The sequence below is a fragment of the Ursus americanus genome, chromosome 10, assembly GCF_024610735.1.
Source record: "Ursus americanus isolate L20-20 chromosome 10, mUrsAme1.1.p, whole genome shotgun sequence".
Taxonomy (NCBI): Eukaryota; Metazoa; Chordata; class Mammalia; order Carnivora; family Ursidae; genus Ursus; species Ursus americanus.
The window spans coordinates 62832674-62851877 of NC_142136.1; the positions used below are offsets into that span (position 1 = coordinate 62832674).

Genomic DNA, 19204 nt, shown 5'->3' on the forward strand with positions numbered 1-19204 from the left:
CAGTTTGCAAGAATTCTTTTTTTTCCCCACATCCTCGTAAAGACTTGTTATTTCTTGTGATTTCAGACATTCTGACTGGTATGATGTAATATCTCATTGTGGTTTTGATTTGCATTTCCCTAATGATTAGAAACACTGAGCATCTTTTCATGTGTCTGTTGACCATCTGTATACCTTCTTTGGAAAAGTGTCTATTTAGGTCCTTTGCCTATTTTTAAATCAGGTTATTTGTTTTTCTGGTGTTGAGTTCTATAAGTTCTTTATATTTTTGGTTGGATATTAACCCCTTATTGTATATATCATTTGCAAATATCTCCTCCCATTCAGTACTTTGCCTTGTGATTTCGTTGATGGTTTCCTTCACTGTGCAAAAGCTTTATATTTTGGTATAGAACTAGAATAAATAATACTAAAATTTGGATGGAACCACAAAAAAAAAAAAACCCCAAAAACATGAATAGCCAAAGTAATCACAAGAAATAAGAACAAAGCTGGAGGTATCACAATTTCAAGATTTCAAGATATGCTACAAACCTGTAGTAACAAAACAGTATGGACTGGCACAAAAATGGCACGCATAGATCAATGGAACATAATAGAAAGCCCAGAAATAAACTCATACATATATAATCAACTGACCTACCACAAATGAGGCAAGAATATGCACTGGGGAAATGACAGTCTCTTCAAAAAATGGTGCTGAGAAAACTGGACATGTAGAAGAATGAAAATGGATCACTTTCTTACACCATACAGAAAAATAAACTCAAAATTGATTAAAGACCTAAATGTGAAACCTGAAACCATAAAACTCCTAGAAGAAGACAGGCAATAATTTCTTTAACATTGGTGGTAGAAACATTTTTCTGGAGATGTCTCCTCAGGCAAGGGAAACAAAAGCAACTTAAGCTATTGGGACTATATCTCTGAGGACTCTTTTATAAAGGCACTACCTCAACAAGATAGCAGAACCTTCACGATCTAGTCACCCAAAGACCCACCTCATACCCATACCCACCTCATGACTAATCATCCAAAGATCCACCTCAGTCATTAGGATTTCAACATATGAAGTGAGGGGACACAGGCATTCAAACCATAGCAAATGACTTTCCCAAAATTACACAATTGGTAATTAGCAGCATCCAGGTTTTATGAATTAGATTCTATAATTTTCTACTTGTGTTTTTCAACCTCAGGTTAAAAAAATAGTTGGGGGGGGGGTTGTTCAGTGGTATGTCAGGTGGTAAAAAATAAAAACATAGTGTAAGTGTAACATCTTTCTAGAACTTCAATTATATTCAAATATCTGAGCAAAAGGGAATGAGTAATATAATTCATAAATAGTTCTATACAGATTTTTTTTTACTTTAAACCCTAATATGATATGGAATGATGCAAACATTTTTAGAATTCGACTATGAGATCACAATAAAATGTCAGGCTCATAACTGGCCATTTAGCCAACCAAAAAGGTAATAGAATTCTATCATTAGGAAGCACATAAAATGCAGAAGTATTTTAAAGCTCAAACAAAAGGACAAATTTGATTGTTTATAAATAAATGAGGTTCCATGAGTAAAATCTATCACTTTTTTTATATTTAAACACAAAAATACTATAAATCCCAGTGAATGATTATAATAAATAAACCCAGGACATTCTAAACAAACAGCAGTAGGCTGTATGAGTACAAAATGTTCCAAGAAAACTAAGATTTCTATTGCCACTTATGTACTATTGCCTTAGATGTTCCAAAAATTAAGGTCACTAATAACTGTCCATAAAGACTTCCAAAATATTTTAGCAGCACATCTCAAGCAAATGTTTCTTTTCAAGCTAATAAATAAAAAAAATAATTATTGATGATTTTTTTTTAATTTCATTCACTAGTTTTAGCAGAAGTCTAATCTTGAAGATATGATAAGGTCAATAAGCCAAGGAGAATGTGGTAAACTAAATAATGGCTCCTCAAAGATGTCCATCTTCAAATCCCCAGAAACTCTGAATATGTGGTATAGATGGCAAAACAGATTTTTCAGATGTTATTAAGTAAAGTATCTTGATGTTATATATGAACCCAAAGGTAACCACAAACCAAAAATCAATAAGACACACACACACACACACACACACACACACGAGAAAGGGAATCCAAGCATAACACCACAAGGGAAAGCCATCAAACCACAAAGGAAGAGAACAAGAAAAGAAGAAAAAGGAACAGAGAAGAACTACCAAACAACTAGAAAACAATTAACAAAATGACAGTAAGTACAAACCTATGAATAATTACTATAAATATAAACGGACAAAATGTTCCAATCAAAAGACACAGCGTGACTGAATGGATTGAAAAGAAACAAGACCCTATCAGAGACTCATCTTAGACTTAAAGACATATACAGACTGAAAGTGAAGGGATGAAAACAGATATTCACACAAACGAAAAAGAAGAAAAAAAGGTAGGGTGGAAATACTCATATAAGACAAAGTAGACTTTAAAACAAAGATGATAGCAAAAGACAAAAAAGGGCACTATATAATGATAAAGTGAACAATCCAACAATAGGATATAACTGTTGTAAATGTCTATACACCCAGCATAGGACCTAATTACATAAAGCAATCCAGGTAAAAAAATCAAGAAGGAAACAGTGGCCTTGAACGGCACATTAAACAAAATGGACCTAACAGATATATACAAAACATCCCACCCCAAAACAGCAAAATACAAATTCTTTTCAAATGTGCATGGAACATTCTCCAGGATGGATCACATGTTAGGCCACAAAACAAGACTCAATATTTTAAGAAAACTGACAGCATATCAAGCACCTTTTCCAACCAAAAATGGTATGAAAACACAATGGTCCAAAATATTTGGGATGCAGCAAAGAGGGAAGTTTATAGTGATACAGACCTACTTTAGGAAACAAGCAAAATTCTCAAATAAACAACATAATTGTATACCTCAAGGAACTAGAAAAAGAAGAACAATCAAAGCCAAAGCTAGTAGAAGGAAGGAAATGATAACAAGTAGAGCAGAAATAAATGAAATAGATGCCAAAAAAAAAAGAAAAGAAAAAGAAAGAAAGAGAGAAAGAAAGAGAGAAAAAGATCAATGAAATCAAGAGCTGAAAAGAAAATCCAAACTGATAAAACTTGAACCAGATTCAGTCAACTAAGTCTAGTCAGAAATAAAGAACTAAGTCAAGTCAGAAATGGAGAAGATAACAACTGGCACCACAGATATACAAAGAATTATAGGAGAATGTTATGAAACATCATTTGCCAACAAATTGGACAACCACAAAGGAGTAGGTAAATATGTCTTAGAGACATATATAACCTTCAAAAATTGAACTAGGAATAAGTAGAAAATCTGAACAGACCGATTACAAAATCAAATCAGTAATTAAAAAAATTCCCAATAAACAAGAGTCCAGAACCTGATAGATTCACTAGTAAATTTCATCAAACATTTAAAAAGAGTAAATACTTGCTCTTCTCAAATTATTCCAAAAAAATAGAAAATGAACACAAACTTCCAAATTCAATCTGAATCCAGCGTTACCCTATACAAAACCAGGCAAAGATGCTACAAAAAAAAAAAAAAAAAAAAAGAAAACTATAGGCCATATTTCTAATGAACATAGATGCAAAAATCCTTAACAAAACATTAGCAAATTGAATTCAACAATACATTAAGAGGATTGTTCAATAAATAAAGTGCGATTTATTCCACGAATGCAAGGATGGTTCAGTGGTCACAAATCAATCAATGTGATACATCACATTTACAAAAGGAAGTATAAAAAACCATACAATCATTTCAGTAGATGCACAAAAAGCATTTGACAAAATACAACATCCATTCATAACAAAAACTCTCAACAAAGTGGGTTCAGGGAATATATAAGTTGAGGGAATATACCTTAACATAATAAAAGCCACATATGAAAAACCCACAGCTAACATCATAATCAACAGTGAAAAACTGAATCCATCTAAAATCATCAACAAGACAAGGTTGCCCACTCTTACCACTTTAATTCAACATAGTACCAGAGGTCCTAGCTGAAGCAATCAGATTAGAAAAATAAATAAAAGGCATCCAAACTGGTAAGGAAGAAGTAAAAACTGCCACTATTTGCACAGGAAATGATACTATATATAGAAAACCCAAAAGACTCCAACAAAAAACTATTAAAACTGATAAACAAATTCAGTAAATTTTCAGGAAACAAAAATATATAGAAATCTATTGCATTTCTATACACTAATAATGAAGTAGCACAAACAGAAGTTAAGAAAACAATCACATAAACAATGCACCAAAAAGATTAAAATACCTAGGAATAATATATTTGTTATATATATTATTTCACCAAAGAGGAGAAAGACCTATGCTCTGGAAATAATAAGACATGAAAAAAAAACTGAAGATGACACAAACAAATGTAAAGATATACCATGCTCAATGATTAGAAGAAATAATATTGCTAAAATGTCCATACTACCAAAAGCAATCTACAAATTCAATGCAATACTTATTAGCATACCAATATCATATTTCACGAAGCTAGAACAAATAATCCTAAAATTTGTATAAGACCTCAAATAGCCAAAGCAATCTCGAGAAATAAGAATAAAGCTGGATATATCACAACCCCAGATTTCAAGATAGACTACAGACCTGTAGTAATCAAAAGTATGGGGTGCCTGGGTGGCTCAGTCAGTTAAGCATCTGCCTTCAACTCAGGTCATGATCCTGGGGTCCTGGGATTAAGCCCCACATCATGGTCCCTGCTCAGCTGGGAGTCTGCTTCTCCCTCTGCCCTTTACCTCACTTGTGTTCTCTTGCTGGCTTGCTCTCTCTCAAATAAATAAAATCTTTAAAAAAAAAATAGTATGTAGTACTGGCACAAAAAAAAACATAGATAAATGGAACATGATAGAAAGTCCAGAAGTAAATCCACAAATGTATGGTCAATTAATCTATAACAAAGGAGGCAAGAGTATAATATGTGGACAAGACAGTCTTTTCAATAAATGGTGTTGGAAAAATTGGACAGCTATAGGCAAAAGAATGAAACTGGACCACTTTCTTATATCATACAGAAAAATAAACAAAATGGATTAAACACCTAAATGTGATATCCAAAACCATAGAATGGCTAAAAGAAAACATAAGCAATAATATCTTGGACATCAGCCTCAGTAACATATTTATGGATATGCTTCCTCAGGCAACTGAAAGAAGAGCAAACAAACTATTGGTTTAAAAGAAAACAAATAGCTTTTGCTCAATGAAGGAAACCATCAACAAAACAAAAAGGTAACCTACTGAATGGCAGAGATATTTGTAAATGGTATAACTGATAGGAAGTTGATAACCAAAATATATAAAGAACTTACACAACTTGACACCAGAAAAACAAATAACCTGATTTAAAAATGGGCAGAAGACATGAAGAAACATTTTTCCAAAGGCATAAAAATGGCCAATAGACACATAAAATATGCTCAAAATCACTAATCATCAGGGAAATGAAAATCAAAATCATATAGTATCACGCACGCACAACAGTCAGAATGGCTAGTATCAAGAAGACAGGAAATAGCACATGTTGGCGAGGATTTGGAGAAAAGAGAACACTTGTGCACTGTTGGTAGGAATGTAAATTGGTGTAACCACTGTGGAAAATAGTATGGAGTTTCCTCAAAAAATTAAAAATAGAAATACCATATGAGCCAGTAATTCTACTACTAGGTATTTACACAAAGAAAGTGAAAACACTAATTCAAAAAGATTTATACACGCTTATGTGTATTGCAGCATTATTTTCAATAGCTAAGATGTAAAAGCAACCCAAGTGTCCATCAATCAATGACTGGATAAAGAAGCTGTGAAACATATAAAAAATGGAATATTAGTCATTAAAAAGAATGAAATCTTCACATTTGTGACAACATGGATAGACCCCAAGGTTATAATGCTACGTGAAATAAGTTAGACAGGGAAAGACAAAGATGTGATTTCACCTCTATGTGGAATCTAAAAAACAAAACAAATGAACAAATTAAACAAGCAGACTCTTAAAAAGAGAGAATGACTGGTGGTTGCTAGAGGGGAGGTAGGTGGGAGAGATGAGCAAAATAAATAAATAAAGGGGATTAAGAGTACAAACTTCCAGCTACAAAATAAATAAATCACAGAGATGTAAAGTACAGCATAGGGAATACAGTTAATACTATTATAATAATATTATTTGGTGACAGATTGTGACTGTACTTATTGTGGTGAGCATTCAGTAATGTAAAAAAATGGTATTGTCAAATCAATATGCTGTACAGCTGAAACTAATATAATATTTATGTCACCTACACTTCAATAAAAAAAGAAAAAAGTTAAATATTTTGAGATGGGGAGATTATATTGAATTAGCTGGGTGGACCCAATGTACCATGATCTTTATAAGAAAGAGAAAGGAAAGTAAGTGCCAGAGAGGTAAGTGATGACAGAAGCAGAGGTCAGAGTTATGCAGGGCGACAAACCAAGAAATGCAAGTGGCCCGTGGAAGCTGCAAATGGCAAGAAAAAAGATTTTCCCCTAGAACTTCTACAAGGAACAGAGACCTACCAATCAATTTTATTATTTTTTTAATTATGTTATGTTAGTCACCATACACTACTTCATTAGTAGTGTTCCATGATTCAATACTTGCGTATAAAACCCAGCACTCATTGCGATACGTGCCCTCCTTAAGAACCACCACCAGGCTAACCCATGCCCCATCCCTCTCCCCTCAGAAACCCTCAGTTTGTTTCCGGGAGTCCATAGTCTGTCATGGTTCATCTCCCCCTCTGATTCCCCTCCTTCACTTTTAGATACTGGACTCCAGAACTATCAGATAATAAATTTGTAGTTTTAAATCGCTAAGTTTGTAGTAATTTGTTACAATAACAATAGGAAACTAATACAGGAGAGCTGTATTTATATATCGTGACACTTTAGAAAAATAAAAGTATGAAAATACAGAGTGAGGCAAGAAGATTTTCCATTGTGAAGGATTCCTAAAAGCCAAATATCCAATTGCTAAGTAATCTGATCTGCATTATCTAGTTTACTTTTTGCTAGGCTATAATTTCCCAGTAAACATTCAAAAATCTACTTTATTTCTATATGACATAGAAAATTTCAAGTCAGAAAATAAAAAATTTTAAGCATATTTTACAATAGCACCTAAAATATCGGAATAAATCCAGTAAAATATGTACAAGACTCTGCATATGAAAGTTTAAAACAATATTGAAAGAACTTAAAGAAGATCTACATAAGTAGGTAAATCATAACTGTATATTAGAATACTAATATTATTATGATGCAATCCAAATAAAAATACCAAGGACATTTAAAAGATGATTCCAAAATTTATATGGAAATGCAAAGGGCCAAGATAGCTCAGACAACCTTAAAATAGAAGGGTAAGAGGACTGCTCTATCGAAAATCAAGACTTATAAGAAGAACAATGGAATAAACAGAGGCCCAGACACAGACCCATATTTATATGGACTTGTAATTTACAATGATGGTACTTTGCAGAGACCATGTAAATAAAAGTACTAGGACAAATGGTTATCCATATGAGAAAAAAAAAAAATGTTTTTAACTTGACCCCTGCCTCATGGGGGACACATAAGTCAGGGAAGATAGGTTTATGCTAAAGTCAAAATCAATAGTGCTTTTATTTTTTAAAAGATTTTATTTATTTATTTTTGAGAGAGAGAGAGTCTGCAAGTGGGGGGAGGGACAGAGGGAGAAGCAGACTCCCCACTGAGCAGGGAGTCCAATGCAAGACTTGATCCCAGGACCCTGGGATCATGACCTGAGCCGAAGGCAGTAAATCCTCATCTTCTCTGGTGGGAAATCAACAGATATTGCCCACAATTAAGGAAACAAGAAGTAGCAATACAAACATATTATTCAGAGATATGGAGATAAATACTAAAGAATATTTGAATAGAATTAAAAATTATCACTTATAGAAAAAAAGAATTCAAGAGCCAGAAGCTACTAAATGTCCTTTAAAATGCTGTAGATGTAATTGATTCCTTAAACTATGCATACACACACACACACACACACACACACACACACACACACACACGAAAGGAAAGGCTAGATTATGATGTAGTAATGAATGATCCCCAATCTTGGGCACTTAGCAAAAATAACAAATAAATATTTTGTTGGTGTTAAACTGCTGAATTTAGGCTTATTGACTTACACAAATATCTATAAATTTAATTGGATTATACTTTCCAAAATGGCACAACAAGATCTCTCATCCCACAAGTTCTTCAATTAATGTGATATTGGCATTCCTTCTGCTGGAAAGGTGGGTCTATGTTCCCTACTCTCAATTCCAGGTGAGCCTAAAATTATGGTGGAAGCAATACTATGTGACTTCCAAGGTTAGATCATAAAAGGCAATACAACTTTCACCTCATGGGATCCTTGTTCTCAGAGTTTAGTTACCATGTCATGAAGAAGGGAAGAAGCTGCATGGAGACACTACTGTTAAGTGTTCTGGATGGCAATCCCAGCTGACAGCCACCATCAACCTAAAAACATATTAGTGAGTGAGTTTAAGATTGGTCCTAGCCCCAGTCTGACTGAAACTGCATGAGATATCTGTGCAAGAACTACCCAGGAGAGCCCAGTCGACACCAAGAAAAATGAAAGATAAGAACAAAATAATTATTGTTGTTTAACCCAATAGTTTTGAGGTAATTTGTTAACAGCAAGAGATAATCAGAACAATTGACTTCTTGTTCATTTTATTCTAGTCAGGGACATGTGCTAACAGATATATCTATTATTCTGTTCAAAACATTTTTCTTAGATTTGGTACCCTTCTTTGTTTATCACCCCATGATTCCCTCTCTCTACTTTCCTCTCTAAATATTTACAGACAATTTGGATCCATTGGCTTTGTCCAAAAGAATCATTGCTCCTTTTCCCTAAGAAATTTTGTCCAATAAAAGGATTTACTCGGTGCCACCACACTGGAACTTTCCCTTGCCCTTGATATGATTCTCACTGCAAGACTCAGTTTTGTTATTCAAGTTTTAACTTTTACTATTTGGGAGTAAGAATGTCTTTCATCCAACTTTTCAAGTCCATGAATTTATAGATTCTCTCTACTTCCCTTCACTCCTGTCTTGAATTTGCTGATTCTTTTTTAGCTTGACTCACATCTTGCCAAAAGCAGCCAACATCAACCAACATAAGCTACCAACATGTCATTTTTCGTCTTGCTTTTCTAGGACTACAAATTCAGTTAGTATAATATCTGCTTTCCCAATGACCATAGGCTACTGTTTTGCCAAATGTGTCACCATCCTTCCAGCCTCCAATAACAGTTTCTTTGCTGCACTACAACTCACCCTAAGACAAATTCCTCTACTTCATGTTTCTGATACAACAGGTATCACACTCTCAGAAACGAATTTCAGCATCAGATGGATAGGCTACATTATGTGAAGTAACAAACAGCCCCCAAATCTCAATTACTTAACAAAGTAATAGTTTATCTCTTACTAACATTAAATATCCAGTATGAGTCAGGAGGGAAGTCTACTAGGTTGATACAGGATTCATCTCAAAAAATATTTCTTTAATAACTACAGATATCAAGGACGTTAAAAAGATAGTAAAGAAATACTATGAACAACTCTATGCTCAGAAATTTGATAACTTAGATGAAATGGACCAACTCCTTGAAAGACACAATTTGCCAAAACACACACAAGAAGAAATAGGCACTTGAGTAGGTTATATTGAAAAAATGGACTATCTGGATAGGCCTATATTAAAGAATTGAATCAACAATTAATAACCTTCAAAACAGAATGCATCATGCCCAGATGGGTTTGCTGATGAATTCTATTAAATACTTAAGAAAGAAAGAAATGCAAATTCTCTATAATTTCTTTCAGGAAAGAAACAGAGGAAATACTTCCTAATTCACTCAAGGAAGCCAGCATTCCCTAATACCAAAACCAGACAAAGGCCATTACAAAAACAAACAAACAAACAAAAAACTATAGACCAATATCTCTCAAGAACATAGATGCAAAAATCCAGAACAAAATATTAGCAAATTGAATCCAATGATGGAAAAAATAATTGTACACCATGAACTAGCAGGATTTTTCTCAGGTATGCAGGCTGACTCAACTTTCAAAAACCAACTGATGTAATCCATCACATCAATAGGCAAAAAAAGAAAAACCACATGATCGTTTCCACAGACGCATAAAAGAGCATTTATAAAATCCAACATTCACTCAAAATATAAACTCTCAGCAAACTAAGAAAAAAGAGAAATTTCCTCAATTTGGTAAAAATATCTATAAAAACCTACAGAAAACAACATATTAATATTGAAAAACTCAAAGCCTTCCATTAAGATCAGAAATAAGAAATGTCCTCTCTCACCATTCTTTGCAACATCATGCTGGAAGTATTAGCTAACACAAAAAGACAAGAAAAAGAAATTAAACATACACAAATTTGGATGGAATAAATAAAACCGTTTTTGTTCATAGATGACATAATAATCTATGTAGAAACTCTGAAAGAATTTACAAAGGAAAATTCATGGAACTAATAAACACTTATAGCAAAGGTTGCAGGATGCAAGCTTAATGCACAAAAGTCATTAACTTTCCTATATGTCAGCAATAAACAAGAGGAATTTGAAATTAAAAGCACAGTATCTTTTATGTTAGCACACCCCAACATAAATACCTATGTATAAATTTGATAAAAGACATACAATGCCTACATACAAAAAATGAAAAACTCCAATGAGCAAAATCAAAGAACTAAATAACTGGGAAAATATTTCATGTTCATGTGTAGGAAGACTTAAAGTTGTCAAGAAGTCAGTTATTTCCAACTTGATTCATATATTCAATGAAATCCTAATCAAAATCCCAACAAGTTATTTTGTGGATATCAACAAACTTATTGTAAATCAATATGAAGAGGCAAAAGACTCACAATAGCCAAATAATGAGGAGGAGAACAGAGTTGGAGGAGTTATACTACCCAACTTAAAGAATTATTATACAGCTACAATAATCAAAATAGTGTGATATACATTTGTGATGTAAACAAATTGATCATAGAACATAACAGAGAGTCCAGAAATAGACCCCCATAAATAACAGTCAACTAACCTGTGACAAGGGAGCAAAGGCGATACAATGGAGCCAAGATAGTCTTTTCAACAAATGTTTCTGGAACAACTGGACATCCACACTGGGAAAAAATAAATAAGTTAGATACAGACCTTATATCCTTCACAAAAATTAACTGAAAATATATTATAGACCTAAATATAAAACACAAAACTACAAAACTCCTAGAAGAAACTGTAGGCGAAAACCTAGATGACCTCGAATATGGCAATGAGTTTTTAGACAAAATACCAAAGTTATGATCCATGAAAGAAACAATCAATAAGCTTGACTTCATTAAACTAAAAACTTCTCTATGAGAGAAAATGAGAGAAAATGAGAACACAAGCCACACATTAGGAGAAAATATTCACGAAAGACCCATCTAATAAAGGACTCTTATCCAAAATACACAAAGACCACTTAAAAACTCAATAACAAAATGATTAAAAAACGGGCCAAAGACTTTCACAGATATCTCAGCAAAGAAGATATACAGATGGCAAATAAGCATATGAAAAGATGCTCCACATTATATGTCATCAGAAAAATGCAAATTAAAAGAGCAATAAGATACAACTAAACACCTATTAGATGGCCAAATCCAGAAAACCAGCACCACCAAATTCTGGTGAAAATCTGAAGCAAAAGGAATCCTCATTCACAGCTGGTGGGAATGCAAAATAGTACAGTACCTTGGAAGACAGTTTGGCAATTCCTTACAAATCTAAATATATTCTTATCATATGACCCAGCAATTGCACTCCTTGGTATTTATTCAAAGGAAGTAAAAATTTATGTCCACACAATAACCTGCACACAGATGGTAGAGCAGCTTTATAACTGCCAAAACTTGGGAGGAAACCAAGATGTCTTCTACAGTGAGTGAATAAATAAACTGTGGTACATCCAGACAATGAAATATTATTCAGCACTAAAAAGAACTGAACTATCAACTCTTGAAAATACATGGAAGACACTTAAATGTATATCACCAAGTGAAGGAAGCCATTCTGAAAAGGCTACATACTGTATGACTCTGATTACATAATATTCTGGAAAAGGTAAAGCCATGGAGATTGTAAAAAGTTCAGTGGTTGCCATGATTGAAGAAGAGATGAATAATGGGCGTGCAAAAAACTTTTAGGACACCAAAAATACTCTGTATGATACTATAATGATAGATACATGTCATTATACATTTGTCTAAACCCATAGAATGTACAATACCAAGAATGAACCAAATGCAAACTATGGACTTTGGTAATTGGGATGTATCAATGTGGGCTCATCAATTGTAATAAATGTACCATAATGGTGGAGGATGTTGATAAGGGGGAAGGCTATCCCGGTGGGGGACAGGAGCTGTATGGGAAATCTCTATACCTTTACCTTAATTTTTCTGTGAACCTAAAACTTCTCTTAAAAAAAAAAAAAAAAAAAGATTTAAAAAAAAGCAAACCCAGGGGCACCTGGATAGCTCAGTTGAGCATCTGACTGTTGATTCTGGCTCAGGTCATGATCTCAGGGTCCTGGGATCAAGCCCTGTATTGGACTCCCTGTTCAGTGGGGAGTCTGCTTGAGGATTCTCTCTCTCTCCCTGAGTCCCGCCCCACTTGTGTACTCTTTCCCTATCTAAAATAAATAAATCTTAAAAAAAAAAAAAAAGCAAACCCAAATATGTTACTAAATTTAATCAATTTTAAAGTACTAAATTCCTTATGGCAATTCAGATCCTCTCATATGATTTTTTTAATTGAAATATGGAGACAAGATGCCCTTCAACAGACAAATGGATAAAGAAGATGCGGTCCATATATACAATGGAATACTACTCAGCGATAAAAAGGATGAATACCCACCATTTGCATCAACATGGATGGAACTGGATGGGATTATGCTAAGTGAAATAAGTCAAGCAGAGAAAGAAAATTATCATATGGTTTCACTTATATGTGGAACATAAGGAATAGCATGGAGGACATCAGGAGAAGGAAGGGGAAAATGAAGGGGGGAAATCAGAGGGGAGGTGGGTGGGGGAATGGGTTAGTATGGTGATGGGTATTAAGGAAGGCATGTAATTGCAATGAGCACTGGTTGTTATATGCAAACAATGAAGCATGAAACACTACATCAAAAACTAATGAAGTACTGTATAGTGACCAACATAACATAATTAAAAAATAAATAAATTGAAATATAATTGACATATAACATTATTTTAGTTTCAGTGGTACAACATAATAACTCAATATATTGCAAAATAATCATCACAATAAGTCTAGTTAACATCCATTACCACACAGTTACAAATTTTTGTAGTAATGAGAACTTTTAAGACTTACTCTCTTAGCAATTTCAAACATTCAATACAGTTAACGTTAGTCACCCATATATTATATCTCCAAAACTTATTATTGAAAGATTGTACCTTTTAACTACCTTCACTCATGTTGCTCACTACCCACCCCTGCCTCTGTCAAGAACCAATCTGTTCTCTGCAGATATGAGTTGCGTGTTTTGTTTTAGATTTCATATGTAAGTGAGATGGTATTACAGGGATTTGGCCTGCAATATTCTTTCCTTGTAGGGTTCTGGTTGTGGTATCAGTACAATGCTGACCTTGTGAAATGAGTTTGGAAATGTCCTGTCCTCTTCTTGGATGAGTTTGAAAATAATTGGTATTAATTCTTCCTTAAATATTTGGCAAAATTCACCAGTGAAGCCATCTGGTTCCAGAATTTCATTTGTTGGAAGGTTTTTAATTACTGATTCAGTCACCTTACTAGTAATCGTTCTGTTCCTGTTTTTTGTATTTTTTCATGATTCATTCTTAGAAGACTGCATTTGTAGGAATTTATCCATTTCTTCTACGCTGTTCACTTCGCTGGTATATAGTGTTCATAGCAGTCTCTTATGATTCTTTGTATTTGTGTGGTATCTGTTGTAATATTTCCTATTTTGTTTCTGATATTACTTATTTGAGTTCTCCCTCTTTTGTTCCTGGTGAGCCTAGCTAAAGGTCTGTCTATGTTATTTACCTTTTCTAAAAACCAACTCTTAGTTTCATTTATCTTTTCTATTGTCTTTTAGTGTCTATTTCATTTATCTGCTCTAATCTTTGTTATTTCCTTCTGCCTATTAACTTTTGGCTTACTTTGTTCTTCTTTGTTTCGTTCTTTGAGTGCAAAGTTGTTATTTATTGGAGATCTCTCTTGTTTCTAAGTGTAGGCATTTATTGCTATAAATTCCCTCTTAGAAATGCTTTTGCTGTATAGTGTAAGTTTTGATGTGTTGTTATTTTCACTTTCATTTGTTAAGATGTTTTCTTCTCTTTTGATTTCTTTTTTGAACCATTGGTTTGTTCAGTAACATTGTTCAATCTCATATTTGTGAGCTTTCCGGTTTAATTCTTACAACTGATTTCTAGCTTCTGCCGTTGTGGTCAGAAAAAAATGCTTGATATTATTTCAATCTACTTAAATGTATAAAGAGTTTTTTTTTTTCGTCATATATCCTGGAGAATGTATTCTATTGAGTCTGGATAGAATATCCCATATATGTCTGTTAAATCCATCTGCTCGAATGCGTCATTTAAAGCCATTGTTTCCTTATATTTATTAACAGTCCATTTTAAGTTAACAAGTTAAGTTTGAATGTAATCTGAAGTTCTACATTTTTATTCAACTCCCACAATGTTTTATGCTTTTGATGTGACAATTTGCATCTTTTTATCTTGTGTATTCAATAACAAATTATTGTAGTTAACATTTTTGTTATTACTTTCATCTTTAACCTTTCACACTAGCTTGATAAGTGATTAACCCACCACCATTACAACTTGAGATTATTGTGAATTTTACTGTATATTTACCTTTACAGGGGAGATTAATACTTTCATATATCTTCCTGTTACTAATTAGTGCCCTTTTGCTTCAGCTTAAAGAAGTACTTCTAATATTATTGTAAAAGCTGGTCTAGTGGTAATGAACTTCTTTAGCTTTCCTTATGCCTCCTTCAAATTCAGAAAGACAATTTTACTGGGTAGAGTATTCTTGGCTGTCAGGTTTTTTCTTTCATCATTTTGAATATATTGTGCCATTCCTTTCTGGCCTCCAAAGATTCTGCTGAAAAATCTACTCATGGTCTTATTGGGATTCCCTTGTATATAACATGTTGTTTTTCTCTTCATGCTTTTACGATTGTCTTCTAAAAAATACATAAATACATATATACACAAATACATACATACATATATAAAATCTTTTAAGACTTTCTGTCTTTAAATTTTGACAATTTAATTATAATGTGTCTTGTAGATATCTATAAGTTCACCTTATTTGGAACTCTATGGGCCCCCCAAATGTGGATGTCTGTTTGCTTCCCCAGGTTAGGGAAGTAATTAGCCATTATTTCCACAGACATATTTTCTGCCCTTTTCTCTTCATTCTCCTTTTAGGATTCCTACAGTGTGAATGTTGGTCTGCTTGATGTTGTCCCATTAGTCCCTTAGGCTTCCTTCACTCTTTTTAATTCTTTTTCTTTTGCTGTTCTCATCGGATGAATGCCACTGACTTGTCTTTGCGCTCACTAATCCTTTTTTCTGCTTCATCTAATCTGCTGTTGAATTTACACAATTATATTTTTCAGTGAAGTTGTGTTCTTCAGGTCTGTGATTTCTCTCTGGCACTTTCTTATATTTTCTCTTTTTTGAATCTCCCTTTGTGCATACATTATTCTCCTGTCCTCATGAACATCTTTATGACCATTATTTTAAACTCTTCATCAAGTAAATCACTTATCTCCATTTCATTAAGGTTTATTTCTTGATGTTTATCTTGTTGTTGTTTTTAATTTGGAACACATATCTCTGCATCTTCATTTTCCTTGACTCTCTGTGTTGTTTTCTTAGCATTAAATTAAATAGCCACCTTTACCACTCTTGAAGAAATGGCCTTGTACAGTAGATGAACTTTATCATTCAACTCTGCCTTGGCTCTTGGCTATCTCTTAAACCAAGTGACTGTCAAAGGAGGCTACTTTAATTCTTAGTGATTCCCTGTAGTTGAGAGTGTTACAAGACCTGTCAACGTCCAAAAGGAGAGGATCTCAGTCAGCACCTAGAATCAGGCTGATTGGAAGTTTCTTGAAAAACCTTTCTTTGTTTGTTACAGTCCTGTGGAACCTTCAAATGAAAGCCCAGTTGGTCACCAGAGCCAAAAGATCACGGGGTGTACCCTGGATGGCAGCCACAAAAATCAGGGCTCTTGATGTGTACAAGATCCCTTAGGAGATACTGACCATCTAGAGCAGTATAGAGGGAATGTGTTTAGACGACACTCACTGGCTTCCATCTTTAGAAAGTATTTCAGTAGATCCCCAGATATGTGTTAGATTAGATGCCTGCCCCTCAGGTCAAAGGTTTATGATAAGCAAATAGATCTCTTTCACAAAAAGGCTGGGTGCTTTTCAAGTAGGCTGCCCCTGCACTGGGTCCTGTGGGGTAGCTAGCTCAGTCTGTGTGAGCCTTTAAAAACTGTTTCTCAGTTTGCTACACCCTTGTGGGTGTCATGGAAGCAAGCCCTGTTGGCTTTTAACATTAGGTGTTTTGCAGACTCATCTCTCAGTTGTGGATCTTAAAAGTTGGAGCATGAGTAGCAGGATTCAAACCCTTCATTCCTCATGGAGAAGCCTCAATGCAAGTTTCTCCTGATTATGGGCCACTGCACCAGTGGTGGGGGTTATGGCAAGATTGTGTCTTAGGCTTTCCTACTCACTTTGATGCGGTTTTTTTGTTTTTCCTCATTTGCTCCATGTGTAGGAGTTGCTCAGCTAGTTTTGGGGTTTCTTTCAGAGGAAATTATATATGTAGCTATAGATTCATTGTGTCTATGGGAAAAGAACTCAGGAACCTCCTACATTGCCATCTTGAATCAGAACCCCTCACATGATATTTTTCAATACCTAGTTATAAGAAATAATTTTAAAACATCTCAGCCAATGTTCCTTATTTATTGGATGACCCAAACATTATTTTCTGAGGGTTTTTTTATCTTGATGATCCTGCCTGCAGTTATCCATTAGCTTTTATAACTGGACATGCAGTACACTCTGGTCACTCTAAAGATCTGAGCTTCAGGCTTATTTTTAGCAGACCCCATTAGGAAGGCATCCCGGTATCACATTGATAATCAGGCCCAATAACTATAGTCAAAGTTACAATACCCTTTATACTTCATTCATGTCACAAGGAGCCGAATCAATAAAGCTGTTTCTTAAAAATAACTCTCAGAATCACATATCAAAACTGGCCTGCTATAAGAGCTGCTGCTACTTCTTTGGAAACATAATCCATTCCAAAAAAAACTTTACTGTATTTTCCTTTTCAAATTATCTCATATCTCTGAATCATAGGCTGCTATCCCCCCACACTGATGGAACCTGAGAGAGCTTTATTTGAAATGCCAACATTAGAGTGAAATTTTAGCAAGAGAACTAAATTTTGAAGATAAATCAATAAGGAGAAGTGAGTGTATTTGTTTTTAAAGACTAAAAAGCTACCAGCTAAAGCATTTACTCAGTATTCAAATATTCTACATAGAAAATAAGCAAATAAGTCATTGGAATCTGAGTAACTTCACTAAAGAATCCATTCTGTAATCACATGTGTGTTAAAGTCAAATGTCTTATTAACACTGTATAAATTTGGCAAATCTCTATTTGTCTAAGTATTCACACCAGGCAATTAAAAATTTTATAAAAAATGTATTTGGTGAGCCACTTTAGGACCTAATGAAATAAAGTAAACAAAATTTAAGAAAAGTTGATCATACAATAAGCAATGCATTCCTATATTTTTACATGCCTGGAAAATTTTTAACATATAAAGAAATTAGTGGTTTTTAAGAAAATTATATTTAAATTTATGAATCACATAAGCTAAGAGCTATTACAACTGAAAGAGTAAAAAGAAATGTCAGCTCTTGGAATAACTATAAATGATCCAAAATACATGATTTCCTTCTCTACTGAATAAGGAATAAGACACAGAAAACACCAATCAACCAAGAACACATCTTTTTTTTTTTTTAATTAACAGAGACTTGGGGAAATTCAAGACTTTTTCTTGTGTTCTTTCCATTTGCATATTCTCCCCCCTAAAATGCAACTCTATTGTGATCAGAGTCAAAGAATACTGAAAAAAAAATCAATTCTGCCTATGATATAATTTGATAGACGAAGTCTGAACTTCTTAAGCTTCCTGTTGGAGAAATCAAATCCTTGCTACAGATTTATCTAGCCTTTTCTTTTTAATTACATGTTTCTCCCACTGCAGGCATAAAATCATTTGAGTCTTGCTCCATGTATGTGCTCAGATAGGTGGTTCAGGTCCAAAACCTTTTTGTTCTTTGAGTAAGCACAGTTTTCCAAATGCTATAAGATCTGATAAATATGGTATGAAAAGTCAGTCAGCACTAATGTGGGTAGTCAAGTTCTATAAAGGAAAAAAATTAAGGTAATGGAGAAAGAATTTGTTCTCTCTACCTGGAAACCTAGATACTATGGACTCTAGGGGCCATACACAGCACCTTGCAATGTGAAAATCATTTGCACCAATAAAATACTGATGATACAGAAAACAAATTTCCTTTGGTTCAGAATTGACTAGCTACTAGTATTTACCTTCTAACTCCTCTATTACCAAGGAAGGAAAGCAATTTATGAATATATATGAACAAATTAATATGAGCACTTGCCTGTTCAATTATACTTTTAACAGTGATTGGTTGGTTTCTATATGAATCAAATAAAAAGGAGATTAGTAATCCTCAGCAATACAATTCGTTACAATCCCTCTCCTCCATCTTTGCAAAGACAACCCTCTAGATGGAGTTCTGAAGTATATCTGGACTTTCTTTTCATCCAGAGCTAAGTTTGTGGGTACCT

General features: G+C 33.9%; 1 protein-coding gene across 7 annotated transcripts in view; it reads right to left on the reverse strand.

Annotated features, from left to right (window-relative positions):
* The window catches only part of LOC148109375 (uncharacterized), a 540493-nt gene that overhangs the window by 376565 nt on the left and 144724 nt on the right, over positions 1–19204 (reverse strand). For all 7 annotated transcript variants that reach the window (XR_015725973.1, XR_015725974.1, XR_015725971.1 and 4 more), the window contains exon 4: positions 11258–11339. Coding sequence is in view for 2 of the 7 variants with exons in the window: in XM_087865176.1 (XP_087721302.1) it covers positions 11258–11339 (82 nt within the window). In the remaining 5 variants the exon portion in view is untranslated. The remainder of the gene's footprint in view (positions 1–11257; positions 11340–19204) is intronic.